Source organism: Talpa occidentalis, unplaced genomic scaffold, assembly GCF_014898055.3.
Source record: "Talpa occidentalis isolate TD23 unplaced genomic scaffold, MPIMG_talOcc4v2.1 talOcc4.7, whole genome shotgun sequence".
NCBI lineage: Eukaryota > Metazoa > Chordata > Mammalia > Eulipotyphla > Talpidae > Talpa > Talpa occidentalis.
In genome coordinates, this window is record NW_023605083.1 from 99,807,925 (window position 1) to 99,835,858 (window position 27,934).

The 27,934-nt window shown below is 53.8% G+C and overlaps 1 protein-coding gene across 1 annotated transcript in view; it reads right to left on the reverse strand.

Annotated features, from left to right (window-relative positions):
• Nucleotides 1–27,934, reverse strand: part of MYO15A (myosin XVA) — a 48,327-nt gene that overhangs the window by 15,997 nt on the left and 4,396 nt on the right. Inside the window, exons 2-46 of the mRNA XM_037492299.1 lie at nt 26,615–26,697; nt 25,950–26,013; nt 25,112–25,221; nt 24,691–24,765; nt 24,360–24,450; nt 22,858–22,863; nt 22,423–22,526; nt 22,209–22,272; nt 21,183–21,296; nt 20,227–20,388; nt 19,264–19,377; nt 18,578–18,636; nt 18,371–18,494; nt 17,296–17,391; nt 16,738–16,869; nt 16,061–16,186; nt 15,275–15,352; nt 14,250–14,398; nt 14,103–14,148; nt 13,802–13,926; nt 12,764–12,881; nt 12,476–12,651; nt 11,903–11,987; nt 11,131–11,184; nt 10,950–11,031; nt 10,737–10,867; nt 10,155–10,250; nt 9,006–9,241; nt 7,152–7,333; nt 6,771–6,843; nt 6,385–6,576; nt 5,974–6,134; nt 5,765–5,859; nt 5,011–5,125; nt 4,787–4,854; nt 4,634–4,711; nt 4,301–4,481; nt 4,068–4,200; nt 3,670–3,775; nt 3,464–3,536; nt 2,248–2,366; nt 1,980–2,039; nt 1,441–1,516; nt 979–1,094; nt 772–890 (exon numbers count right to left, since the gene is read on the reverse strand). Coding sequence (XP_037348196.1) covers nt 772–890; nt 979–1,094; nt 1,441–1,516; nt 1,980–2,039; nt 2,248–2,366; nt 3,464–3,536; nt 3,670–3,775; nt 4,068–4,200; nt 4,301–4,481; nt 4,634–4,711; nt 4,787–4,854; nt 5,011–5,125; nt 5,765–5,859; nt 5,974–6,134; nt 6,385–6,576; nt 6,771–6,843; nt 7,152–7,333; nt 9,006–9,241; nt 10,155–10,250; nt 10,737–10,867; nt 10,950–11,031; nt 11,131–11,184; nt 11,903–11,987; nt 12,476–12,651; nt 12,764–12,881; nt 13,802–13,926; nt 14,103–14,148; nt 14,250–14,398; nt 15,275–15,352; nt 16,061–16,186; nt 16,738–16,869; nt 17,296–17,391; nt 18,371–18,494; nt 18,578–18,636; nt 19,264–19,377; nt 20,227–20,388; nt 21,183–21,296; nt 22,209–22,272; nt 22,423–22,526; nt 22,858–22,863; nt 24,360–24,450; nt 24,691–24,765; nt 25,112–25,221; nt 25,950–26,013; nt 26,615–26,697 — 4,847 coding nt within the window. The remainder of the gene's footprint in view (nt 1–771; nt 891–978; nt 1,095–1,440; nt 1,517–1,979; nt 2,040–2,247; nt 2,367–3,463; nt 3,537–3,669; nt 3,776–4,067; nt 4,201–4,300; nt 4,482–4,633; nt 4,712–4,786; nt 4,855–5,010; nt 5,126–5,764; nt 5,860–5,973; nt 6,135–6,384; nt 6,577–6,770; nt 6,844–7,151; nt 7,334–9,005; nt 9,242–10,154; nt 10,251–10,736; nt 10,868–10,949; nt 11,032–11,130; nt 11,185–11,902; nt 11,988–12,475; nt 12,652–12,763; nt 12,882–13,801; nt 13,927–14,102; nt 14,149–14,249; nt 14,399–15,274; nt 15,353–16,060; nt 16,187–16,737; nt 16,870–17,295; nt 17,392–18,370; nt 18,495–18,577; nt 18,637–19,263; nt 19,378–20,226; nt 20,389–21,182; nt 21,297–22,208; nt 22,273–22,422; nt 22,527–22,857; nt 22,864–24,359; nt 24,451–24,690; nt 24,766–25,111; nt 25,222–25,949; nt 26,014–26,614; nt 26,698–27,934) is intronic.

Here is a 27,934-nt window from a genome sequence, read left to right on the forward strand (position 1 = left end):
CTGTGGATCCCATGGACTTCCAGGCCTCTCCTCTTCAAACCTGCCTATTTAACTGACACCCTAGTTCTTCCCTTTCACCTCTTTATTTATTTTGCACCCTGGATTTTGCTCACACAAATATCTCTTTCACTTATTGATCAAATTCTCTATCTTTTATTTTTATTTTTTTAAAGATTGATTTATTTATGCATACAAGAACTGGGGTACAGGCCAGAGTTGCAGGGGGTGAGAGGATTTACCAGAGACAGAGTGGGAAACAGAACAGGCAGATTGACTGAAATACACTGCTGAGGGGAGCAGTGGGCAAGTCAGGAGAGGTCTGCTGAGCCATGTGGGTCACCTCTCTGGCCAGGGATCAAACTTGTGCTGCAGAGGCTGCGGATAGCTTCACAGTGCTGTGTCCTAACCTCTTGCACCACGAGGGAGGCCCCAAATGCTCTATCTTTTAAAGCAAGGAGCTTTCACCTAACCAGTGATTGAGGTTCTATTGTCCCCACCACAAATGAGGGCAGGGCTGGGGTGAGGTTTGCATGGCAGGATGGATAGAGGACACCTCGGTAATGTGCACCCTGGCTGTGTGACCTGAGAAAAGCAACTTCTCCCCCTGAGCCTCAGTTTCCTTCTCTCTAAAACAGGCTTGATTAAAGGACTAAGTAGAATCTGCACATCGTGGGTACCTGGGAACTGACTGTGGAGCCAGTGAGGAAATGCTGATGCCAGTCTGTTCTCCAGCCCACCAGCCATCCCCACTGCCCCCTGACTGCCGGTCACCTGTATGCACGAAGTACCCGCAGCTGCCCGCTGGCCTCCCGGCTGCCCTTGACCATCTGCAGGAGTTTGATGCCTGTGTGGGACACAGCGAGGATCTGCACGCCAGTGCCCACGCTGCCCTGGGCCAAGGATAAAGGACATGTGAGGGTCTTCCCGCCTCATCCCTGAAGCCCCAAACTGGGCAGGGGCTAGGTAGGGGGCTCTCACCGTGGCAGGGAAGAGTCGGGAAAAGTAGACCTCCCAGCTGTCACGTGCAGTGCTGACCACAGCTCGCTTCACACTTTCCGTCACCAGGGGGCGCTGTGTGTCCACCTGGTTCTGAGCTAAGAAATGCCAGGGCCGGGTCATGACCTTCTTCCCCTCGCCTGTTAGCCTCCATTGCAGGGAGGGGGGCTGGGCCCTGTGTCTGGTGTGCTAGCAGGGTCCATACCAAGAAACTGATATCCAGAGATAGGATGACCAGGGCCACAATATGTCAAACTCAGACCTGAAGCCTGACAGTGGGGGAGGCCAGAAGCACATCAAGGCTGGGAGGTGCCTGGGAGGTAAATGGGGCTGGGCTCATCAGCCCCTCCAGATCCCTCTGGGAAAGAGCTGAACGTGGCCTTAGCTGGCTGCCCCATGACAGTGGGTGTCCCAGGGTGCCCGATCACCCTCCCCTTGCAGTACCAAACAGAGCCTTCATCTTAAGCCTCTCTTCGTCAGAGATGCGCAGGCAGGCCTCAGACAGCGTGTCATGTAGAATCTGTGGGGATGGGACAGGATGGGGGTGGCAGTCTTGGGACTCCCCAACCAGGAATCCAGGCTAGACTGCTCTAGGGTAAGTGGGAATGTGGGGGTTCCCATTGATGCAGTAGTGGGGTCATCTGTGTGACTCAGTCCCCACTTATAAAATCCTCTCCTTTCTCCGCACCCCTGCAATTTGTGCTGCCCTTCCCATGCCTCAGTTTCCTCATCTACAAGGTGGGGCGTGGGTCTGCCCTCTGGATTCTGTCTAGCTCAGACAAAATGTGAGTCTGGTTAGATCAAATTGTGGACTTGCTGACTCTATCCCTGGGAGTAGGGGATTCAGGAATAGAGCTTCCCATCCTCATTGTGGTCAAGGACCCCACATCTAAGCACGTAGAAGCAGAATCTGCAGACCACAAGTCTATGTGCCCATTGCCCTGCTGAGTACACTGAGGTAAAAAGGGAAGAGAGGACCTTACCTGCCGGAACAGGAGGTCCAGCTGCACAGGGTGGCTGTAGCTGTCTTTGGGGTAAAACACCTGTGGGGTTGGGGCTTCTGTGAGGACCTTCAGACAGCCCCCTCATGTTGCTTCACACCCAGTCACACTCCCTAGATGTAGTTCCTCTCTTTGCCTGTCCTGTCTCTGAAACCCAGTTTAGCTCTGCCCTGACAGGGCTCTCCTGGCCTCTCCACCCACGTCTGGAATCCCTCTGCGCCCTTTGAGCCCCTCCTCTGGCTCCAGGCACCTCTTTGCGCAGGAAGATCCGCCAGGGGGCATCCTGGTAGCCGTAGAAGTTGGGGTTGAGGCGGTGTAGCCGTGTCTGCACGGGTTCCTCTGTGGGCTCCAGTGACCTCGAAGGCAGCTCTTGGGAGCACAGTGGGTAGGGGGAGGTGGCAGTGGGAGAAATGGGGGAGAGATAGGGCTAGTGAGGGAGGGGACCGTACCCTTTTGTCAGGGAAGGGGCTGGGCACAGTGGTATCCCACACATTTGGCTGCAGACACCTGGCTATGCAGGCACACACACTCACTCACACGGTCCTTCCTTTCATTTGAAACATATACAGAGCACCTGGCATCTGCAGGCCTGTCCTGGGGCTGGGGCTGCCGCTGTGGACAGCACCAGGCACTCCCCTTGAATTTAAAGTCACATGGAAGACAGTTTAGAAACCACAAAGTTCTTAGAGCTAGATGTATGGCTGGAAATAAAATCATGTGATTTAGACAGTCTGGGGGGTGGTGTGTGAGGGTCCTTCAATCTGGGAGGACTCTCCGAGGGCTGACATCTCAGCTGAATCCTGAATGGCCGGAGGGGATCAGGTATGCAAGGATCTTCTTAGGAAGAGCATTCTAGGCCAAGGAAGTGGCAGGTATAAAGGGCCGGAGGCAGGAGTGGGCCCGGTGTGTCCCAGGGACAGTGAGGAATAGAGTGTGTCGGGGAAGAAAAACAGGAGATGAGGAAACAGATCATTCAGGGTCTCACAGGCCATAGTGAGGAGACTGGAGTCTATTCTAAGAGCCATTGCAGAGTTTTTGTCAGGGACATGATAGCAACCAATTTTTAAGATCATTGTGGTTGCTGTGAGGCTGAGGGTACAGAGGTTATGGTTCCACTTATGATGCCGGGAGGCTTGGGTTTATATTCCTGACCTGACGCTTTCAAGTTGTGTGATCCTCAGCAAGTCACTTAATATCTCTGTATCTGTTTCCCCCTCTGTATCATGAAAGCACAAATGGTACTACCTTGAAGGGTTTTAGTGGGGTTTTAGTGATGACAGGGTGGGCCTGGCCTGAAATCAGTGTTAATTTAAGTGCTGATAAAATTACAAATGTCACACAGTGTGTCCACAGGGCTCAGGGATGCATATACATGCCATCCATGCACAGAATAAAACTCATCTGTGTTTGCACAAACTTATTGGACACCTGTCCTTTTTGCCCCTACCTCCCTCCTATTCCCTCACCTGGAGTGGGCCCCATGGATGGCCTCGATGCACTGGTCACTGGCTTCACCAGGGCCACAGCCTCTCGGGGCACCTGTTCGCACCCAAAAGAGAATGCTTAGGGGGTTGCAGTGGGTGCTATGGAGGGGGCAGCCTGTTTCTAAGGTTCCCAGAGGTCCCACTTTGTCTTCCATTCTGCCTGGGCCCAGCCCCACCCTGCCCCTCACCTGTGTCCCAGGTGCTGCTGCCAGATGGCTCATCTGCCCCTTCAGGATCATCAGGGCCTCCTCGTGGGGGTCTGGTGGTTTCACAAACACCCGCCCGCCATCCTTCCTGGTGGGTAGGATACTGAATCTCTTCTTCACAAACTGATACAATTGTGAATTTCTTCCTCCCCCCTCCCTTGCCCCCTCCCGCCATCTTTATAAATGAGAGGACCTGGAGTGGATCAGAGACTGGCCTGAGGTCACACAGCATAAACTAGAGAGCGGCAGTCTGGGCCCCCATCTGCCTGAGGGGCTCATCTCAAGCGCCTACATAAAAGACTCTCTCCCTAAGGATGCCAGGCAGGGTACTGTTCACACTTGTCCATGGGGAGGGAAGGCTGCCTGGGGGCAGAGCTGACCTGAAGGCCTCAGGCCGGCCTCCCCGAAGTGGCTGCTGACACTGCTTCACAATGTTCTTGATCTGCTGCGTAGGCTGTGGGAAGTGCTCTGAGTTGAGTGTGGAGTACCGGACCAGCTCTGGGGAGGGTGAAGCTGTAGGCAGTGGGGTGGGGACAGGGTCAGGCCATAGTGGACATGAACACACTCCTAGTCCCATCCTGGGAAGCCCCCTAGGCTTGGATAGAACACTCACTGATTTCTGGAGAAGTCCTGCTCTGAGTGAGAATGGGGGCAGCCACGGGCTTGGTGGGGGGTTTTGGGGCCTTGGCCAGAGGGGCTGGGGCCAGGGGCCTTGGGGTAGAGCGCAAGAGCACAGGTTTGGCTGGGGGTCCAGTGCCTACAAACTTCGGTCGTGCTTCTGGTGCTAGAGGTTTCTGTGGAGAGCAGGGTGTAAGGTGGGTTTCCTGGCACATGCCAGCCTGCTCTCAGGGACCACATCTGCCCAGATGGGCCATGAGGCTCCTGGCTCAGAGAGGTGCAACAATGCCCTCGAGCAGCAAGCGTTCACAGGGTGGGCCGGGCTCACCTCTGGGGGCAAGGGCCTTGGGGTGGGACTCAGAGGCTGCTGCTGGAGTGCCATGGCCTGCAGGGTCATCTCCCGGGCCTGGGGAGAGGTGGTGGTGATGACCAGGCGGGCCCATGCTAAGCCTCCCTCCCCCACAGTCCCTCCCACACTTACCAGCAGCACAGCCTGTTTGTGGATAAAGGCTTGCTGCAGTGCCAATGTGGAGGCATCCAGGCCTGGAACTGGAGGAGAATTGGGGTTAGAGGGCTCGGATCCAGAGGAATGGGAGATGGGGAAATCCTTCCTCTTCCCCTGGGGGGTGGGGGCAGAGGGGCATGCCAGCCACCCAACCCTGGAAGACCACCCTCCCTATCCCTGCACCCAGGGCAGGCACTGACTTGGCTTTGGCTCTGGGGGTCTCTTGGGGGTGTCTTCAGTGCTGCTACTGCCACCTCCACCAGGTTGGCCTCCCCCTTTCATGCGGTAGGCAATGGCTGTTGGCTTCTCCAAGTCCTGGGGCAGCAGGTGGCTCAAGTGACCGCCTCAATGCTGTATTCCCCAAGTTCCAAGGTAACGGGTACCTGACACCTGCCTCCTCCTCTTCCTCCACCTGGCGGTGGGGGGCGAGGGGTGGCTCCTGCTTGCTAAGTGTCTGCTGTATGCACAGCCTCTGCCCTCACAGCATCTCCATCAGCTCTCAAGGTTATGGTTGAGAGTTCCCACCTTCTCCCCCTTCTCACAGAGAAATAAACAGAGGTTCAAACAGAGGGACAATGACCTGCTCGGGACTAACTCATTATGCCATCAAGGAACTCCCGGGAATTCCCAGGATATATACAGGCCACCTGAGGGGGTCTTTTAAAATCTAGGGGCAGTGTCACTCACCCCCACCCCTGATAGAGGATCTTGGTGGCCACAGGCATTGGTTCCACCAGAGGTGGGGGAAGGACTCTTAGGCATCTAGCTGTGGGTCCTTATGGGATTAAGCAGGAGCATCTTTAGCCATAAGGACACCCTCATCCTTCGCCCTGCCTCCAGCAGAGACCCAAATGAGACAAGCCACCCTACAGTGCTGGCTGTGAGAGGCTCCCGCATCATCCTATGGGTGTGACTTGATGTTCTGTGTCTGCTACTGCCCCACCCCATTCCTACCGCATCCCCATAGGACAGCACAGGGTCAAAGAGGCTGTCCAGGTAGCAGTCCAGTCCTTTCTGGGGCACAGCAGGCTCTCCAAGGCTGTCCAAGTCTGGTGGGGGAATGTGGGGAACACAAAAGTGAAGTTCTTTTCTCCTAGTGATCTCCGCCCCACATGGGCCCCAAGATCCCTCCCCACCAGAGACAGTGGCCACTGCTGTTTGACCTTGGTGGGTAGCTGTCCCTCTCTGGGCCTCAGTCTCCAAATTTGTACCATCCTCATTGTGGCTGCAGTACCCATCGGAGTCAGGCACTTTGGGCCCATGCCCCTGGGGCTGGGACCTAGTGGGCATGTCCTCATCTGAGTCCCAGCTGTTCCCAAACACCCTGTGGGGAAAGAGAATATGGAGCAACTGACCCCCAAAAAGACCCACATGTCCCCTAGAAACACTCCCCCCATTCACCTTTGTGCCCTGGAATTGGGCGACCCCTTTTAAAGGTAGGGCCCTATGGTGAGCTCTATCTCTTTGAGAACTTGAAGATTAAGTTCAGAACTCAGCATCTCCCAGCAGCTGGGAGGGGGAGATGTCTGACTGGGAGAGGCAATTGGTATGAGGGAGCCCAGGTAGCCACCTACGCTTTAGGGCCTCCCCTGCCAGCCATGGGCCCTTCTGAACCCACAATGAAGTAGGACTTCTGTCGCGGGAAGTCCCTGAGCAGCTCTAGGTCTGACACCAGGTCTAGCACGTAGTCATGGCCTGCCAGCTCTGCCCACTGCATCCCGTTCTTCATGGCCACTGTCCAGCCACGCCAGCCATCTATCAGCCCCCTGGTGACAGCATGCAGAGGGATGAAATGAGGGAGCCAACAGGTGACACCTAGGAAGCCCTGGGATGTGAGTCAGTCCCTTATCACAACCAGAGGGGGCCCATGGGACCTTTAGGGGGATCTGGCCTCCCGTCTCTCCCTCCCTGTTTCCCAGGTAGATGGGGGTATGCTCAGTGGGACATTCCAGGAGCCAACCTGTGCCTCAAAATGTCTCCAGCCACCTCTTCCCCTGTACTCCAGGAGTGCACCGGGCAGGAGAACTGGTCACCTGGGGTGGCAGAAGAGGCTGGCTTAGCCTGAGTGTGTTCATGGTCCAGGCTTGCTGCTTCATGCTTTTCGGCTTCCCCAGTCTCATCCCGCATCCTCACTGGCCCGATCTCAGGCCCATCCCAGGTCCAGCCCCAACATCACATGCTGATGTCTTTCCAGGGCATACCCAGTGCGCTCCTCCCCAGCACCAGAACCTCCCCTGGCTGCTCCTGACCCTGAGTGTACTGTGGCCTGGGGACTCCAGCTGCCCGTGCTTGAGGGAGGGAGGGAGGGAAGACAGGACAAGGAGAGGAGAAGGCAGCTCACCATTGAAGCAGCCCACGTCCAGTGCCATGCCGGCCTTCTCCTGGGTTGCTACCCACTCGAGTTGTGTTGGGGGGAAGGTGCGGGCAGCTCCAGAGCCCTGCTGGTGGGCTCGGCCCATGGCCTGCATGAGGCGGTGCTGACACACAGCCTGGAACCCATTCTGCCCATAGTCAGACACAAACCTGATGAGGAATTGAGGAACTGAGCTTGAATAAAGAGGGACCTGGGCCTCCCCTGGTGGTGCAGCGGTTAAGCGCTGGGCTGTGAAGCTGCCCGCAGCCTCTGCAGCACGGTTGGATCCCCGGCCACCAGCGAGGGTCCCACATGGCGCGACAGACCTCTCCTGCCACCTGCTGCTCCCCTCAGCAGTGTATTTCCTTGTTCTGCCTGTTCTGTTCCCCGCTCTAGCGGGTGAATTCTCTCACCCTCCCGCACTTCTGACTGTACCCAGTGCTTGTATAAATAAATAAATAAATCTTTAAAAAAAAAAAAAAAAAAAAAGAGGGATCTGAGGCTAGTCCAGGGTGGGGGTTCTAAGGCTAGTCTGAGGGCAGCTGAAGTTAGCTAGCCCAGATCTCTAAGGCAAGGCTGAAAAGGTCCTCTGGCATGACACTAACGGGGTCACAGAAAGCCCAGAGTTTCAGGGCTAAGTTGAAAGGGCCCCAGGGTTTCTCAAGCCAAGAGCAGGCCAAAGAGGTTCTCGGTTGGCCCACCTAGACCGGTTGGAGCAACATGTTATTGATAGGGAGGAATATATAGCAGGCTGTGGGCAAGAACTCGACTCTGGAGGATTCTGCCTTTCCTTCTTTCAGGCAAGCCTGCATGGTTATCTGCCCTCTGAGCTTGCCTCCAAGTTTTCATCTGTATAAGAGGTAGCTGTGAGGGTTCCACTTGACCCAGGACCAGCAAGCTTGATGCCTGCCAGGGGCTCCCTGTGCCTCTTCCATCTGCTGCTGGCCAGATAAAGAGCAGCAGTGGAGCAGGTCCACAGCGGCGACAAGAGGGCAGCTGGAGCCATGCCCACAGGCCAGCAATGGCCCTGAGCTGCTGTCCCAGATTCACAAGACTGGCCAAGCGAACTGCCCACCTACTGGGTGGCAGTGAGCTTTGTACACTGTAGCTCTGAGTAGCTCAGAGCCACCCTGCAATGTGGTCCTGTTACCATTTCTAATTTATAGGTGGGAAAAAGAGGTTCAAAGAACTGAAGAGACCTGGCCCAGGGGTGGCATCAAACCAGGATTCAAACCCAGGGCCTGCTTGAGTTTTTTCCCTTGAAAATCTTCCTTCTCACCCAGGAGGGTGACATCACCACCATCACCATCATCAAGATGCTGACGATGACTGTACTCACATAGCACTTACCGCATGCCAGTCTCTGTTCCAAGCACTTAATTTTCACACCGGCCTATGAGTAGATACTCTTTTATCCTCGTTTGATAGGTGAAGAAGCAGGTTCAAAGAGGTTAAGTAACTTGTCCAAGGTTATACTGTTACTGAGCTGGGATTTGAATCCAAGTTGTCTGAGTCCAGAACCTAAGCTCCTAATCACCTCGCTCTACCTCTGTTACATAGAAGGTCAAAGCCTCTTTCCCAAATTTACTACATCCTGGGCTTGCCACCCTCTGAGTTCTGGAAGCTCTTTATGCAGTTTCACCTCACTCCCACTCTCTGCAGTGAAGGCCTGCCCCTCTTTCCTACTCTGAGCCCAGCAGAAATGGAGGGCAGCCCCTGGCCAGCCTCCACACCTGAGCCTTCAAGCACAGCCACCCCTTTCTGGGCCTGCTTTTAACATTCTGCCCCAAGCCTTGTCCCTGTGTCAGAGTTATCATGCCCCCACCCCACTGGTTCACTCACTTGAGCAGGTATTTGTTGAGGCGAGAGGAAGGTGCAAAGCCACTGAGGCAGGCGGCCAGCAAGAGCCACCCCCTCTCAGCATTGTGGGCACTGGGGTTGCGCCACACCTGGTTGGCCAGCTGTGCCAAGATCTCATCCCGTAGTTCGGGCACCGCCAGCCCCTTCTGCACAATGTAGTTCCCGAAGATGTTCTCCTGGGCACCATACAGGTGGGGGTCACCCATGAACCGCAGGATCTAGGCCACAAACAGACTCTCCTGGGCTTTCCAGAAAGTTGTTCCTGCTGGGCCCCTGCCCCCAACACATACCCCTGCCCATACGAAAGTCACATTACAATATAATTGCCATATCTTGCCCTAAGTGACCCTCCAGTTCACCCCAACTATGGAAAAAAGTCACAATCCAAAGATCTGCACTGCCCATGAACTATACCTCCCCACACAGCCCTAGCTCTTCCCCACATCTCTGGTCTCCAGCTGGCCCCTCACCTGCTCCATCCAGATCCCAAATGGTTCTTTCTGACCACATCCCTCCCATGGAAGCTTGACTTTCCTTGGCTCCCTAGGGCCCTTGTGATGAAATCAAACCTGGGTCTGTCAATCAAGTCTTGGGGCCCTTTTGCTTTTTCTCTTCTCTGTTCTGACCACATCAACTTCCTTTCCTCTCTGTGCCTTCTCTGTTCTCCCTGCCTGGCAGATCCTTACTCCTTCCACTCTAGTCCAAATGCCCCCTCCTCCAGGAAGCCTTTTCTATCCCTGATCAGAGCTGGGTTAGAAGCCCCGTCTGGCCTCCCAGCCTCTGTGCCTCCCTCTGTCCATGCTGGTAGTCACTGGTCAGGTCTGCTCTGCCTCCACCCTCAGACCAGGATGTCCTCAAGGATAGGACCTGAATCTATTCTTGGTGTCCTTGGGAAGCACCAGAGAGGTTCTGAGCAGGTTTTCCTCCAAGATGATGGCTGGAAAAAGAAAGGTGTCCAATCCCCAGACCCCAGCATAGAAATGATGCCATAATCCACTGACAGGAGCAGCTCCTCCAAGGAGGAAGCTTGGACTTATGGCTTGGGCTAGTGGAGGGTCCAGAAGGGCAGAGTGAAGGGCCTCAAGCCCTGGTCTCAGGGGCAGTGACCATGAATCATAAGGTGAATCATACCAGCTTGAAGATGCTCATGGCTTCCGAGTGGCACTCAACTGGCAGTTGTGTGAGGGGTGACCTCAGGGGCACTGTCAGCATCCCAAAGGCAGGCTCCTAGAGGCACAGGGCAGGTACATGGGGTTAGGGCCTGGACTGACAGGCCTATGTGGATCCATGCTCTCTGCCTATGAGGCGAGGGCTCTGTCCCCTATGTGTAGAGAGGGAAGCAGACTTAGGACCGATACTGGCCCTCAGCCTGTCACTAGTAGAGATGGCCTCAGCCCTACCTGGGATTTTCCATGGGCAAGAAATTGGAGCAGAGGAGATGCGCTGAGGCTCCACTGGTTACTACATTTCTGAAATATTTCCAGATTGGTTGGCAAAAAGTCACTTCCTAAGCCCAAGGGTGCTCTACTGCTTGGGCTACAAACAGACTCTATCCTGCTCTCCAGGTCCCTCAGAGCCCCCAGATTTCCCATGTTCCAGCAAGGCAGATGCCCACAGGGCATGGTCAGGAGCCTGTCCCAGACTAAAAACAGTGTCAATTCTAATTGGTCAGTGCCCATGGGCCAGGACCACTTAGACCTTGTCAGCCTTTACCTTGAAGTGGCATCGAATAAACTTGGCCATGGGGTAGTTGTTGATATCTAGGGGAAGTGTGACATGGGACTCAGCCTGGAGCCGGGGAGTCCGCACAGGGGACACTCGAGACCCACAGGTCAGTCTGTGGCCTGTGGAGAAAGGAGAGCATACAATATCTGGTTCCCTTGCCCCCCGTGGCCATGCTTATGATACTATCCAGTGCTGACATACCTGCTGCTGCTCTCAAGAGCCCAGCCAGCTCAGCAGGTACCTCTAGGTGCCCCACAGCCATCACCTCCCGCTTGCTCAGCTCCTGGAAGGGTAAGGCCTGGTGAAGGGGCAGGCCTGCGACAACCCCCACCTGTTAGCCTCCCTTCCTGTGCCCTTCCTGCCTCCCAGGCCCCACACCCACCTCCTGCTCCCGCAGCCGTGCCTCCTCCACCCGGAGCCTCCGCTCTGCCCTCAGCTGCAGGAGAGCAGATGGTGAAGGAGGGGAATGGTGGACAGAGGTGATAACAGGCCAGAGAAGCAAAGGGGTCAACTTGCCTGTGGTCTGGAGGCTACTATCTCAACTCAGAGATGGGAAGGAAGTGGCAGAGGAGTGGCTGGAGAGACAGAGAGGGGAAGGGAGAAGAGCAAGAAGCAGAGGCAGAGGGCGGAGGAAGTAATACTTTGGAGAAAGAGAGAGGCATACAGCAGGGTTTCTGGGAAGAAACCAAGAGATGTAGCTAGAACCTCCCCATCCTTCGAGTTGCCCCATAAAGCCACACAGTTGTTCAATGCTTTGGAGACTTCATTTGTCTTTCTGGAGGTTGGTTTATACAAGGGGCCATGACTAGCATCAAGGTAAGAGCAAAACCATATTTGGTGTTGTTCAGGGGGCCACATTAGAATTGTGCCTAATTACTGAAGCCTCATTGTGAACCCTGCACCAGGCCAACCCTTTCACTCACAACACCTCATTTGGCCTTCTCCTTGACCTAAGGGGTGCATGGGGAAAGCGAGGTTAGAGAGGAACCGAGGTCACATAGCTAGTGATGGGCAGAACGGGGATTCAAATCTAAACCCTTTGAGGCCAACAGTCTCCTCCTGGGTGCCATGTGCCTCCTCCCCCCTCCCTGCTGCTCCTTGGGCCCAACGTGCCAGGGCCTGGCTCCTGGAGAGGATAAGGGGCAGGTTTGCACCTTAAGGTAACGCCGGTGGTTCATGTATGTGTGCACCAGGGACTGGAACTTCACCAGGTTCCTCCTCATCTGTTGATACCGCTGCCTTGAGGTGGGAGGAAAGGAGTGTCTTGAGGAGGATCAGGAATTTGGGTCACAGGGTAACTAAGAAGCAGAGATGCTTACACCAGCCTCATGTGGGTGCCCACACTTTGTTCCAGGGTCTTTTGACACAAAGGGAACTCAGAGAGGGGCAGTGACTTAGCTAAAGACACACAGCAAATTAAATGACAGGGCCTGGACTGAACTGCCTGGACTATATACTTCCCATTGGGGTGGAGTCCAGGATCCCAGAGATGCAAGGTAGGACCTTTCTTGACTAGATGGATTCCCACCCACCAGTTCCAAGATCCAGGGAGCAAGTGGGAAGGATATCCCAAAGCAGAGACACAGAGACTCGGTGATCCTTGCCATAGAGGCCTCTACTTTCAGCTTGAATGCCTCCAGAAACAAGGGGCTCACTATCCAAGCTCAGGCATGGCCTCTCACAACTAGCCACATGCCCCAGGGAGCCCTGCCCTCTCTGCACCACACCTGGCCAGGTAGCCACGGGCCCGGCTTTGCAGCAGGATGATCTTTCGGCGCAGAGAGCGGAAGCGCCGCTTGATGAAAAAGCCCCGGAGGCAGCGCTGCAGAGTGAGGGCGGCCAGGTTCAGGACGTGCTCCCGCATGCTCTCCAGCAGCTGGTGTAGGTGTTCCTTAAGAAACAGCTGAGGACAGAAGGCAGATACTGAGGCAGGTAAATGCATGGCTTTCTGGTTTCATGGGCTCTGAGCCCCTGAACTTGGAGCCTCCTGGGACTAAGCGTGGGGAGAGACTCACCTTGCTGATGCCGACACGATACATATTTGGCATGACCATGCACAGGCGGCTCAGCACTGATACACACATGTCCCCATTGGCTGGCAGGTTGTGCTTGAGGGCCACTAGACAGCGGTACCTGTAGGGGTCCAAACTCAGTCTGGGGCTAGGAATCTACCCCAATTGCCCACTAGTTTATGACTCCCAACCCCTTATCTCCAGGAGGTCCAGGTCCCAGCAGTGGTTTTGCTTATAGTGTTTTTTAATCAGAAAAAGGCACTCCATTCTCATGATTCTTCTGGCGGTCAGAACTCTGTTTATAGTAGCACTATTTACAATAACCAAGATATGAAAACAACCCAAGGTGCTCCCAAATAGATGAATGGATCAAAAAGTTGTGGTATATCTACACAGTGGACTACTACTTAGCAATAAAAAAAGACAAACTCATGCCATTTGTGGCAACATGGATGGAACTGGAAGGGATTATGCTAACTGAAATAAGTCAGAAGGAAGACGATAAATATCGGATGGTCTCACTTACATATGGAATATAGAGAAATCAAATAAAAGGTCAAGAAAAAGACAAAATTAGCAAGTTGACCATAGATCTGACATATACAGCAGGAGGGGGGAGAGAAGGGGGTCATAATAGGAGAGGGAAGAATACAAGGGAATATGGTGATGGTTCATGGGTGACAGTAATATGGTTGGGGGAGAACTACATCTGAGGGGAAAAACCAATTACTGTACAAAAATAAGCAATGATGTCTGAAAATTAAAAAAAAATTAAAAATAGTTGATTTCAGTGGAATAAGTCACTCTACTGCCATCTATTGGAAACTTGTCATAGTAACTCTGCAATCAACCCTCCCTATATAATACAACTATGAAATATTATAAAACAATAAATATATCTGCCATATGATAATTAGCATGTGGTGGCCCTGTATAGTGCACAGGCTCAGCAATTGTATATAGCAAGCCCTATTCTGCCTGGGTTGTAAATCCCCAGGCTACAGGAGGCTGACTAGGGAGCTCAACAACATTCTAAGATACCTGTCGATGAACATCTGGAAGGGCAGTCGCACTGGAAATCCCTCTTTACGGATCCGCACAGTCTCCAGCACCCCTGAGTAGCGTAACTGCGCCATTACCACGTCTGGCTCAAAGAGACCTGGTTCCTGTGAGGAATGCCCAGACAGGGAGTCTAGACATGACCCACATGCAAACGGCACTATCATGGTGAAAAGTCCCCACAGTGGGCTGACAGATGGAGGTCCCTAGAGGAAAAGCCACTTGTCCAAGGTTACAACATGGGGCAAATTTGGCTCTCCCAGGAACTTTAGCTATCACATACCTTCTTGTGGTTGGGCTTCAGGCAACGCACGAACAAGGGGTTACACCTGGCCAGGGGCAGAAGGAGAGCAGTGTGAGGCCCCAGAGAAGGGAGATGCTCATCGGCTGATGGTCATGGGGTGGGTCAGGGGGGAGGCTGGGCACCCACCTCTCCATCTTTTCTACCAGATCCAGGAGCGACTGCTGGAACTTGGCAGCCACTGTGTGCGCCTTGTAGAGTCGGGTGATAGAGCTGCTCTTGCCCAGGCGCTGAGGGGCAGCCTGTGGGGCATGGCTGGAAAAGAGGTGTGCCACCACCTGGGCAGGGTCAGGGAGTAGGGGGGGGCAGTGGTCAAGCACAGAGAGAGAGAGCAGAGAGAAACAGGAAGAGGGAAAGGGAGTAAACAAAAGTAGTCAAGTCTCTGAACTAAGGGGATCAGAAAAGGAAGCCACTGGAACCCTGTCCTCTCTGCAGGAGCCCCGTCCTCTCTGCAGGAGCCCCGTCCTCTCTGCAGGAGCCCCGTCCTCTCTGGGGGATCACCATCCTCCTGGCTTGCATATCTCCCAAGTCAGGGGCTCAGCATCTTCCAATGGACCATACCATGGTTGGCTGACTTTTTTCCTTCAGTCTGGGGAACACCCAGGAACATACCAGGTACTGGTATGTAAGTCTTGGTTATGAACTCTTGCAACGACCTCAGAATGAGGTTGCCCATTAGGCAGAGGAGGAAGAGGAACAGAGAGAGGAGGTAGGAGGTGATGGGTCCAGGCCTGTGCTCTGTTATAGATGATTTGCTGGCCAGTAGCAGGGCTGAGAACCTAAATCTGGTCCCCCAAACCTTCCCTAGGACCTCATGGCAGCCCTGGAGAGGAGTCTGGGCAAACAGAACTCAGTGGTTGGGGGGAAGAGGAGTGGGATAGGGCTGATAGGAGTGGCTGGGGAAGGGTGGGAGTAACTGGAATTGTGGCCCATCGGGGGTAAGGCCAAAGATGAGAGAGAGCATAGAGCAAAGAAGGGTTGAGTGGGGACAGGGTCAGGTTTGAGGTTAGGAGCAGGCTTAGGGCCTGACTGGCAGGTGAGAGGCAGGACCAGGGCTGGGATGCCTCCCCATTTCCTGGACTGGGAGCGCGGCCTGACTGTGGGCTGGATGCTTTAGGGTGAAGCCAGAGCAGCAGGAGGTGAGGCTTATTCACCGGTGTTCGGCTCCGCACGAACAAGTCTAGCACATCCTGCCGCACCTGGTCATGGTTCTTGTCCAAGAATTTGTGCACCTGCAAAGTGGGGACAGTGGGGAAGCTCAGGCTGGAGCCCACCCCACCCCACAGGGTAGAGGGGTAATCCACCCCAGTGTACATCAGCCAGCCTGCTCTCTCCTCCTCCTTCCTTCCCTTGCGTGGGACAGGGGCTCATGGTTCCTGGGTGACCTTAGCACTGCTCCCCCAGGCCTCTGTCTTTCTGTCTGTCCTAGGAGAATCTGGGCCTGCCCCTGCTAGTGTCCCCTCTCCTCCTGCCCCTTTTCTCCTCCCCACTCCTGGGGCGAGGGATACATTAACCACAGCTTCATATGACTAGTCCAGCTTCAGTGGGGTACACAGTCCTGTACCCATTCTTCAGATGAGAAACATGAGGCCCAGATGGGGACCAAGGCTTAGGCACTACCAGGGCAAGAATGAACCTCAGATAGCAGTGATGAGAGTAACCACAGCGATATCACTATTTTTTATCAAACCCAGCTTCACACCAGATTTTTCACACAACCTCCCCCCAGCAACAAGATAGGCACTATTATTATCCCCATTTTCCAGATGAGGAAACTGAGGCTTAGAGTGATTTGCTGGAGGTCACACAGCTAAGGATCAGCAGGACCAGAATTGGAGCCAGGTGTGAGTGTCTGGCTTTGCTTCTAAGCACTTTGCTTCTATGCCTCCAACAGCGGGCAACTGTGGCACCAGACATATGTGGGCTGTCTTGGGTCTCACCTGGTAGGTGACTTTCCCTGCATAGTGCTTGATGGTGAACTCGGGCAGTGGCATCTTAGGTTTGGAGTAGAGTGGGTTGGCGCCATGGTGGTAATGGCACTTCTGCAGAAATGTGTGGTCTGTGGCCTTGGGGAGGCAAGGATCACTGGGTGAGCAGGGGCCGAGCAACTGCTCCTGATATAGTGGCAAATTCTCCAGCCCTGACTGATTCCCAGTGAGCACCACGGAGGAACAAGTCAGAACTCCCCTTGGCTGCCCAGCTCTTAGGCCTAAGTGGAACCTGCTACAGACTGGTGTATATGATTAGCTCCCAGCTAATGGCCCAGTGGCCTCCAGCCCAGTGGCACCCAGTCCAGTGGCCTTTATACTCTCTAGTCCCACCACCCCAAACACCCATCCCACCCCTGTATTTTCCAATCAGAATTTGAGACTCAAATCCAAGATCATCTACTCTAGGAAGTCTTCTGTATTTCCTAGGCTGGTGCAGTTCCTCCTCTGGATACTAGTAGCCCCTCATCCAGTCTCAACCACCCCAGATTGTGAATGGCAGGTTGGGCGGTCCTGAAACCCAATCCCCAAGCCAGAGCAGAGAGGAATGCAGCGCTCAGTTCTGATAAGTTCATGAGGTGCAGAGATGTTGAGTCACTGATCAGGCCCTCACAGTGCCTGAGGCTTACCTGGGGAAAGCAACACTGGTCGTCGAGGACACGCAGGATGCCATAGGGCTTCAGCGAGATGAGGTTGATGCAAGGCTGGTTGTCAGCAAAGGTGATCTCACGCCAGTCTATCTGTTCTCGAATGTACTCCTCCTGCAGGCAGGGGCTCAGCCTCCTAGCCCTTTCCATGTCCCACCCACCCTACCTCCTAGGCTGAATGAATCCATCAGAGGGGGCCTACCCAGGCCACCTCTGTGCTCACATCTCCTAGCAGATGGACCTTACTCCCTAGCAGGGTAACATGAACAACTCTGGGCCCTGTTTCTCACTCCACCTGGGGCAGTCCTGCAGAGGGTGAGGAGAACCTTCCCGAAAGGGTTACCTCTGGGTTCAGCACCCTAGCACTTTCTCCAGATCACAAGTGTTAAGTATGCTGGTTAGAATGCCTTTTGTGAACTGGCATTTGGGAGTGACAACCTCAGATTTGCCCTTAAAGAGCCAATAAACCGGTGTCTGTCCCCAAGGAGGCCCACTGGCCAGTTAGGATGGGAATGGGGTGCTGATGGAGGCCTTGCACACCTGCTCTTCCTGGAAGACGATCTTGTTGAAAAGGTATTGAAGGTTCTCATTTGCATAGTTGATGCACAGTTGCTCGAAGCTGTTGAAGCTCAGGTCCTGCAGATGGGGTATAAGAGTAGGCCTGGCCCCTCCTTACACAGCAGCCCATCTGTCTCTGCCCAGGCTCAGGCCCACTGCCCTCCACAGCATCAGAAAGCTGAAGCCCACACACCCCCTGCTCTGGAGCGTCTTTGGCTCCCACTGTGCAGAGAAGAGTCCAGGCAGGTCCCCACAAGAGGCAATAAAGTTAATAGTTAAGGCTCAGGCTGTGGAAGCTTCTGCCTGAGTTCCAAGAAAGTGACTCTGCTACTTTTTGACTATAGGACCTTGGGCAACCCCTTTCTGCCTCAGTTTCCCCATCTGTAATGGGGAGAGTGGCATTACCTTCCTCATAGATTAGTTGATTCAAATAATAAACAAAGTGCCAAGAACGTATCTGGCACATAATACGTGCCATCTGGGTATTAGCTGTCACTATTCTTATGACGATTTGCCTTGTTTCTCAACATTTCCCTCAGTGTGCAATTTTTCCCTCAGTACAGCAATTCCCCTGCAAATGACTTTCAGTTCCCCAGCCTTTGCATATGCGTTCCCTCCAGCTCAAATGCCTTTACCAGTTCTTAAGGATCAGTAATGACCTTGTCCTTAAGAACCAGAGATGTCCCCATCCCTTCCGGGAAGTTTTCTCTCACTCCTGCCTGGCTAAGGGTCTCCTCTAGGCTCTCCAAGCAACAGGCTGCCTCTGTTGTGGCTCTGACAACATGTGCTTGCCAGAGTTTGTCCCCCACTTCCACTCAGGCCCACGTGGATGCTCCTTGAGGTCAGGTCCCAGGTCTGGTCCTTTCCAGGGACCCTAGCATTCCCCAGCACAGAGACTGGTACCCTCTGGGAGAGTGTGTGGATAGGTGAAGGAAATGGTAGGAGACAAGATGATAACAGTAAGGGAGTAAGGAACAGATATTTCATATTAGAGGAATAGAGACACGAAGGAGATGCGGCCTATGTCCGCTGCCCCCGCTCACCCACGCAGCCCTACCTCAAAGCCATAGATGTCCAGGATGGCGATGGACAATGTGTCCTGACGTGGGGACACCAGAGCGTTTACTCTGGCAATGAGCCAGCTGAACAGTAGTGCATATAAGACCTTGGCGATGGCATCCCTGGAGCAGATGGTGTGGAGTTTGTGGAGCACAGTGGGGGCCTGGGAATCTGGGGGCTCAGGCAGGGAGGGGAGTAGCCTCACCTGGCATCCACAGCACTCTCCACAGTCAAGGGGGTGAAGATTTTCTCTCTCATTGTCTCCTGGGAAAGGAGATGGCATTTGAGTGACAGCAGCCTGGCAAGGCCACCACACCCAGGAAGCCCTTAGGGGATCGGGAGGGGGCAGAGCACAAGAAAGGGAGGTGGGAGCGACAGTATGATTGCCTTCAGGCATACAGTCATTCAAGGGTGGAATAGGACAGGCTGGTCCCTCCTGCTGCCTGGCTGTGCTGGCAGGGGTTGAGGCTATGATCTAATAAGGGAGACAGAAGCATAAGAAGACAGACACAGTGAAATCCACCTTGGGAAGGCAGGAAGGGCCAGGGATTGTGGGAGGCCAGAAGAGGTACTAACCCAGCCAAGAGTGAAGAATGGCTCCCTGGAAGGGGAGATACCTATGCTGGGTTTTGAAGAATTAATAGGTATAAAAAGGAAAGAGCATTCCAGGCAGAGAGAATTGCCTATGCAAAGTTCTGGAGATTGGAAGCCTGATGCCTTTGGAGTCTGAGGTTACTCCAATCTGGGCCAGACCTAGAAGATGAACCTGGACCAGGAGGAGAGAGAAAGGAAAAAGGGAGAGAAGGGGTCTGCACAGGAAGGGGCACTAAGCTGGTCTCTTTGGGTGCTGGCTGGAGGCTTTGCTAGAATTCCAGGTGCCCAGGGACTCACAGTCACTTTGAAGGTGATGGCCTTCTGCAGGCCCTCAGGGGAGATCTGCAGCAGCTCCGCCACAGCCTGGATCTCCCTGGCACTCACCACCGAAGCCACCTCTTGTGCACCCGTCTATGTAAAATACCAACAGGAACTACATTAGCTGAATTAAAAGTTTTTTATAAAAACTATAAATGAGCTAGAGTAACCAGGAAAATTCTGAAATAGAAAAGGTGTGCAAGGGGCTCTATGAGATGGTGAAACATTATAAAGTCATGATAATTACAACAGTATGGCAATAGACACATAATACATAGATAATGCATGAGAGACACATAATGCATAGATGAGCAATAGAAAGCCCAGAATTAGGAAAAAATGAATGTAGGACTTTAGTAACATGACAAATACGTATTTCTCAAATTGGGGATAGTATAATTGAGTAAACATCTGGGGAAAAAACCTTAATAGGATAAATTCCTGATAAATATTTAAATGTTAAATAAGAATAAACAAACACCATTAAAGGTCTTACATATATTAAGGGAAAAGGCTGCAATAATTTTAGAGAAATAGGTCTCTCTAAAAATAAGAAGTCTAAAATTTATACATTAAAAGATTGATAAATAAAATGCTTGAAAATTTTTTAAAAAACCTGCATGGCAAATAAACAAAAACCTGTAAACATAGTTAAAATATGAATGATCTACCAGAAAATATATCTGGATTCATATCAGAGACAAAGGGCTGATTTTCTTAACATAAATTAAAAGTTCTCACATATAAATAAGAAAAAGATGAATGACATGGGCGGAGGCGGGGGGTGCGGGGGTGGGGGGGGTGGGGGGGGTGGGGGCTGAATGCAAATGATCTGTGTGTCCCAGAAGCCAAAAGGGAACCAAGTTGGCTCCTAGCCCTCTGAGCAGACACTTGTGTCCTGAGGGTGCCAGGACCCCAGGGCAAGCTGTGGGGCTCTCTCACCTCATACTTCTCAAAGTAAACATTTCCCAGGTGCAGAATGGAGGCTAGGATGCGGAAGATGCTGTCCTGGTCCTCCCCACTGAAGCCCAGCACCTCCATGGCGGCCAGGAGCCGGCGGAAGTCATCGCTGTCACTCTTCCCTGAGATCTCACAGTTACCACCCTGGGTGAGGACAAGGGTTGGGGGGGGGTCAAGGACTTTGGTGGTGGCTGGGAGCCCTCAAGGTCCCTGCTCTGCCACACCAGCAGCGTGGCTTGAGTTGGTTGCTTCAGCTTTTTTTTTTTTTTTTTAAGATTTATTTATTTTTATACAAGAGCTGGAGTACAGGGTGAGAGAATTCACCACAGACAGAGCAGGGAGCAGAAGATGCAGACAAACCGAAGGCACTGCTAAGGGGAGCAGTGGGTGAGATAGGAGAGGTCTGCTGCACCATGTGGGAATCTCCCTGGCCAGCTGGGAATCGAACCCGTGCTGCAGAAGCTGTGGACAGCTTCACAGTGCAGCGCTCAACTCGCTGTGCCACCGGGGAGGCCCTGCTTCAGCTTTTGCTCCACTCCAATGGTCTGGGAGATTTGAGCAGGTACTATGCTAAGCACTTTACATGCATGTCCACCTAATCCTCATCACCTCCCGGAAAAGTGTCACATGTTGTAAAAGAGGAAGAAACTGAGGCACATCAGGAGAGCGTAGTAGCTCTAGGCTGCTTAGTTCTGGTCTAGGCTCCAGAGAAATGAGTTAAGTATATCTCCTCTTCCCTTGATTTGTACCCCAAAGACAGACAGCTGTTTCCCTTGTTGTAGTGAGACACTCTGAGTCCAAACTTGTCCTCCCAAGCTTCTATCACCTTTATTGGCCATTAGGACACCACAACTTGGTTCTCTCAGTCCACCCAGGGTGATGGGGGCAGCGGTGGTGGTGGGGGGAGCTGGGGGCCATGGGGTCCTGCGGGTTCTCACCTGGTTCAGGTAGTAGTAGGTTTCAGCCTCTTGTAGGCTGAAGGCCTGTCGGAGCTGGGCAGGTAGCCCAGCCAGCAGCTCATAGAAGATGTGGTAGTTCCTCTCATTTTTGGCCTGTAGGGTGAGGGGCAGGGTGCACAGAAGGGAGCTGCCCACCAGGTGACTCCCAGATACACATACAGGTCCAGGTGTGCTCATAAACTCAAACTCACAGAAGGGCCAGCAGGTGAGACCAGACACTTCAGTGGAGAGTGGGCCCCCAGTCCAGCACTGGCTAGGGTTAGCAGCAGGGATGGAGAAGTCCATATGGTGGTATGGAGGGGACTCTGGGCAGGATTTTACTTTATTTGCAGAATTAAGTGTGTGTGCCCCACATGCATGTACATTGCCCCACATGCTTCTGTCCAAGAGTGTCCACACTGGTGCACACACCAGGCTTCCCGATGGTTCCCTCAGCAGGGTGGCTGAGCACTTTACGGTGTGCAGGCCCTGTTCTAGATCCTTGGGACACAATGGGGAATAAGGCAGACAGAAGCCCCTGATCTCATGAAGCCCCACCTGCTAGCTGGGGAGACAGGCACTCAGCAAAGCATAAAATATGTCAAATGGTAAGAAGTGGTCTGGAGAGAAATAAAGCAGTGAAGGGGGTGGAAAGTTCTGGTGGGTGGAAAGGATTTACATGTATAAATGGAGCTGTTTTTCTGAGCCAGTGATAGTTCAGGGATGACTTGGTAGAGGGAAGGAGTTTGGCCGTCCGGTGTGTGAAGAAAGAGAGCTCCAGGTAGATGGAATTGTAGGTGCAAAGGCCCTGAGGTAGGACAGTGCCTGGTGTGCTTCAGGGACAAGGGAGAACCAATGTGACACTGTGTGTTGGCCAGGGGAGGGTGGTGAGGTCACATCTCACACAGACACACATATGTATTTGTTCAAAAATCTACCCTTTACCCAGCCCTGCCACCTGTCAGGTTCTTGTCTCTGCATACCCCACCCTGTCCCCACAGGAGGGCCTGGGAGCCCCTGACTCACTTGGAACACAATCCTGGATTTCTCGAGCAAGTACTGGGAGGTTATGGCACCAGAGATCATGCCCCTGAAGGGGGAAGAGAGGAAATAGTTAGCTCATGCTGGGGGGTCGGGGGGGGGCAGGTGGAAGGGGGTGTCAATGGTGGCTCTGGGGGGATTTCCCTAGACATGGAGTTTACAGCACAGCCTTTGGGAGCCCCTCCACGGTTCCACTCACCCTTCCAGAAAGATCTCCACGAACTTCCCGAAGCGGCTGGAGTTGTCATTCCTGACGGTTTTGGCGTTACCGAAGGACTCCAGGAGGGGTGTAGCCTCCAGGATCTGGCCCCAGAAGATGTGGGAATTGTTCTGGGGTCTGGGGTGGGGAGCAAGGCTAGGGCCACCCCTAGTTTCCTCAGACACAGACCTCCTCAAGGACCCCTTTTATGAAGGGTGACCAGAGTGGGTTCTCTATGGCCCCCTAGAGTCTTCCTAGTGTTCCCCAATACCCCCACCTCATGCTGCCCAAGCCCCTCCCATAGATCCCAGCTACCCCTCCCAGCCTCTGGCCAGGAGAGGACTTTGGATGCCTCTTCCAGCCATTACACATGCACACCCACCCACATATTTTGCCATGTACGAGGACACGAGCGCACACACGTACTCCAAGTACCTTTATCTTCAGGGGCGCCCAGGAGGAAGAAAGAGAAGGGGACAAGAACAGAGCAGGTCACCCAAAGTACGGCCCATCTCCCCACCCCCCAGCAGGCCATGGAGGGACTGGCCGACCTAAAGCTTCCAGGTGACAGCAAACCCATGAGCCTCAGAGACCCCAGGGCTCCAGACTTTGTGTGGCCCCAGGGTGCGGAAGGCTGCTGAGCCTGCCTGCCAAAAGGTTCTGGAGATGTCCTACCAGCCACTATTCACTTGGGCTCCCAGAGGAGACACCACCCTGATCCTGGTCTTGTTCCCTCCAGGACATTTGAAAACTTTGGTTAGGACATAGTCCCCCCCACCCCACCCCTCACTGGAGCCCAGAGCCAAGTCCTTGTCATGACCTCAAAGGTCCTGTACAGCACAGCCCCGGCTGGTCTCATTCATCTCCTTGGGAGAGGACATGCCGCCAGGGGCCAGGCCAGGTCCTTGTGAGGTGGATGAGTGGAAAACAGGCCCCAGGTGGGGTGGTACCTATGGTTTGGGTTGTATGACATCCAGTTGTATGTTCCTCCATCCTAGGGAACCCTTGATAAATTCCCGGCTCAGAGGTGGAATCTGTGACCCACTGGCATGACTGGGTCCAACAAGGACATGGGACTAAAACTAGTTCAATGAGAGGAAACCCTGAGATTTTTTTCCAGCATGTTGGGAGGATGTGGGCTGTGGAAACGTGTGGCACCATCCTGCTGACTAAGAGCAGACAGGCTGAAGATGATGCCATACACATGAGCCCATGGGAGCTCACGGTCATTCCAGCTGCAGACCTGTGCCCATATCTACTGTGTGCCTGCACAGAAACTCTTCCAACCCATACACACCCCATGGTCCCGACGACCATCTTCCCTGACCCCTGCCAAGGCAGCTCTCTGTTGTTAACTCAGGACCCTCTCTCCTCTACTCATTTGGAATTTTGTGCAAGTCATCTCCCCTCCCAGGCTAAAGTGTCCCCAGCGGTAAATGGAGACTTCCCCACAGGTACTTCCCAGGAATCCTTTATTGAGGTTCTAACATTCTCAGGTTCGGAGGAGTTAGCACTCTGCTCTTCAGGAAGTCTCCAGTCTTGCAGACACTGGCCCATCATCTTCAGTGCACCCACCCCAGCATCTACTTCCCAGACCCCAACATCTTCCCCATACCTAGGCCTGTCCTGTCTCTTCTACTACCCAGAACAAGCAGGAGGGTGAGGTCTGGCAAGAGAAGGGGAGTGACTCCCCTTGCCTACATGGCCTCTACTTTGGCTGAGCCTAGGATGGCCGGAACAGGGAGCGACATGGGAAACAGACCGGAGGGGACCCCCCCCCCCACACACACACAGGTACTGTCATATGGGCCCTCTCTGTGCAACCCTGGACACAGCCTCCTCATCCTCTAAGTGGGGCCAAGAAGTTTTGCCTCTTGGGGAGCATAAGGGACACTCAGATAAGGGTCTTGGGGAGACAGACCATGCAACAGACTCACCTGTTGCATGATGCCCCGTTTCTGGTTCATGGCGGCCAGGTAGCGCAGAATCAGCTTTGTAGACTCAGTTTTTCCAGAACCGCTCTCTCCACTGACCAGACAAAGGGGCAGAATGACTTCACCTTATTCACTGCCTCTCTTGGGCCCCCCCAGCCCCATCATAGAGCAGGAGGATGCAGGCGGGTGGGTCAACCTAAAGATGCCAGTGATTACCCCTAGACCCATAGCAGAGGTGGCCTGATACAGACAGGCTGCCTGGGGTTCTCTCTATATGCCCCCATGCATACCCACGAAGGTCCCCAGTCACACTCATTGATTGAAATCTGCTTACCTGATGATTATGCACTGGTTCTGTTTGGCATCAAGCATTTTGGCGAAGGCAAGATTTGCAATTGCAAAGAGGTGCCTGAAGAGATGCCAGGCATCACTGGGGCTGGCCTCTGCCTCCCAAACCTCTCAGGGGGTGGGCAAGGGACCATGTCTGTCCAGTCAAGTAGCCTATCTTGCTCCACCCCTCAACCCTTAGGGGAAGTGCTCCCTGCCCCCATCCATGTCTGAGTCATAAGAGCTCTGATGCAGAGAGGGCCATGGCCACGCTCTCACTAGGGAGAGACTGCTGAGCTGAGCAGGTGGGCTGCCTGCCACCATTAGCTCCTATTGGTGGCTGAGAGGCATCCAGGGACCTGCCAAGCTCAGACAGGGGCTGAAGAAAGCCCAGGGCAGCTCCCTTCCCCAACCCCAGAGACACTCACGGGGGATTCTCTCCCAGGGCTTTCCCGCTGTACTGCTGCACCTGTTCCGGCCCATAGATTCCAAACATGCGGTACGGGTTCACCGACACCAGAATGCTGCCAATGTATGTCTGCTGGGCGGACAATAGACCATGGCCCATGGCTCCTCGAGGCTCTCTGTGGCCCTTCCTCCTTCCCCTGCTCCTGAAGTCTGGAGCCATTTCCACGGTGCCTGGTCTCAGTGTGTGTACCCAGGGCCCTCTAACAGTTTTGGGGGTCATCTGTTCTGTAGTGGAATTTTGGGGCACTGTACTGGGCTGAGGCTGCAAGAGTTTGGAGTGAGCATAGCTGCATAGCCATGATTCTGTCTGTGTTAGGTGCTATCTACTTCATTTATTTATAGTTAGGCTTCTGCCCCCAGAGTCAAACCTCGAGGGTGAGAGCTGGGAGCTCTGGGCTGCTGAGGTGGCCAAAGCCCTTCTGGGTGGCCGTGCCTCTCAGCCTGTGGTTCTGGGACTCTGGACCTCCACTCTATCATTCTGAGGTCAGTGGCTCCTCTCCAACCCACCCTGCCCAGCCTCCTCCCAGAATCCAGGTGGATTCTAGGACTCAGGAGTGGGAGTGGGAAATACTTCTGGGTTCCCTCTCTCCAGGTCTCTGACCCTGGCGCCCACCATTCTCAAACTATGTTTCAGGACTTTGGATTTTATAGTGCCAGGATTTAGCATTCTATGCTCAAATGACAGAAGTCCTAGAGTTCAAACAAGAAGCCACAAATGAGGTCTTGGGCCCAACAGGAGAAATCTGTACTTCCATTGCAGCCCTAGGAGGCCAGGGTAGCGCCAACGCCAGGACTTACATAGATGAGGTTCCGTTCAAATCTGGTCTTGAGGTTGGACAGCACGGTGGTCTCCTGAAGGTCTCTGTGAGGGCATGGAGAGGGACAGTGAGGGCCCTGGTGTCAGCTGGTATGGATCCACTTTCCCCTCAGTGCAGGACATTGGTCAGAAAGGCCCGAGGTCAAGTCCTGTCTCTGACAGGCAAGTTACTCAAACTCTCCGTACCCCAGTTTCCTCATCTGTCCAACAAGTATGATGATCATTGTCCCCACATCTCTGGGCTGGGGATGCTCTCAGGTAGCAGACATAAGGGCTGAGTCACCATGACTGGACAATAATGTTGACGGCCAGAGTCCTCACATTTTGGGCACCTCCAATGTGGCAGCACCCTTAAAATAGACACCCACCTCCATCTCATCAAAGGAAAACTGAGGTGCAGAGAGGCAAGTGATTTTCCCAAGGTCCCCAGCTGGTTAGAGGCAGGTCTGAATTGGAACACAGGCCCGTCTGATTCACAGAGCTTTGACATGCACAAATTTTCTTTTGGACACTTTACCACCTCCAACTTGCAGATGAAGAAAGTGAGGGTCTGAAAACGTTTCTGAGGTAAGAGGCATCCCTGGTGGGAGCAGGCACTCTGTTGGGAGCCTGGCAGCCCCCCAACCCCACTGCCTTGCCCACTCACTCCAGCTGTGTCATGTCCTCCACACCATCCTCCCTTCGCTGCTCGCGGGACTGTGCAGATGGCAGGTTTCGGATGGAGTGCATCTGTGAGAGAGAGGCTGTGGTCAGCCCAGATGGAGGCTGCCTACCGGCGACCTGGCTTGGACATGACTGGCATCTGCTCCCAATGTCAGACAGGAAACCCAAGGCCAGGCCAGGTGGGTCCCCTGGGCCTCCTGGTTATGGAACACCATGGCCAGCAGAGCCTGTAGTCAACCCTTGCTCGCAGGGACACATGTCTGCCTCTGCCTGTGTCTTCCTGCAGCAGATGCTTCCATGTGCTCACAAGTGTCCTGACAGGGTTGATGGAGATGGGGGAGAGAGGATGTGGTTTCGGGTGAGCACATGCACACAAACTGTTCCCTCTGACTGCCCAGAAGTCCTCCCAACCACATGAATCCTTTCCTCCAGGGTACTACAAATCTCTGCTTATGTGACAACTTGGTAAATAAGTATCTGTATCTTGAATTCATGGGGCCTCTGGGAGAGCTGAAACTGTCTCATTCAGCACTATACCTTGCATCCAGCCTGGGGCAAACATGTAGACCACTGCCCCCACCCCCCACCATATGCAATAACAGTTAAGCTCATTAGACTCCCCAAGAGCAAGGTGGCTATATTCATGCATGTGTGCCTGGGGGACTGGCCGGAGGCACACTTGTGCAGGCACACACTCTCAACTCCACTTGTTACGTTCTCTTGCATGTGGATAGCTGGCGTCTTCAGAAAAAAGTCCTGATGCCACCTTCGGGCTGCAGGACTCCGCTGCATACATCTATGTGCAGACATTGGACTCTACTGACGCAATGTGTGCTCAGACCTTGGCACTGTGCACACACTTTGGCATGCACACACACTTTCACTGTTTAGCCGTGGGGACACAGGTCTGCATCTGACCCGCATGGCTGTGAGGACATGTGTGCACCCTGCCTTTTCAGCCTCTCATAATCAGCCCACACCCCTCTCTGAGCGGGCAAGGAAAGGCGACACCAAGAGGAAGTCCTGCGTTTTGCAATGCCTGTCCCCGGGCTGCTAAGTAGGGCACAGTATCACCCCTGAGGCCTGGCCTCCGGCCCACCCATCTGCCCATGTGCACCAGTGGCCGCAAACCCTAAATAATTCAGCCACTCACGTATTCCAGGGTGAGGAGGGCCCAGGCATCCTTGCCCCTTACCCCCGGGCGCCCTGCGCCCCGTTCCCGCAATGCTGCAGCCCACACAGCACGGGGTACCCGCCGCCGGGGCCAGGGCCCCCCCAGCAGCCACGCTGCCCCTGTTGCCAT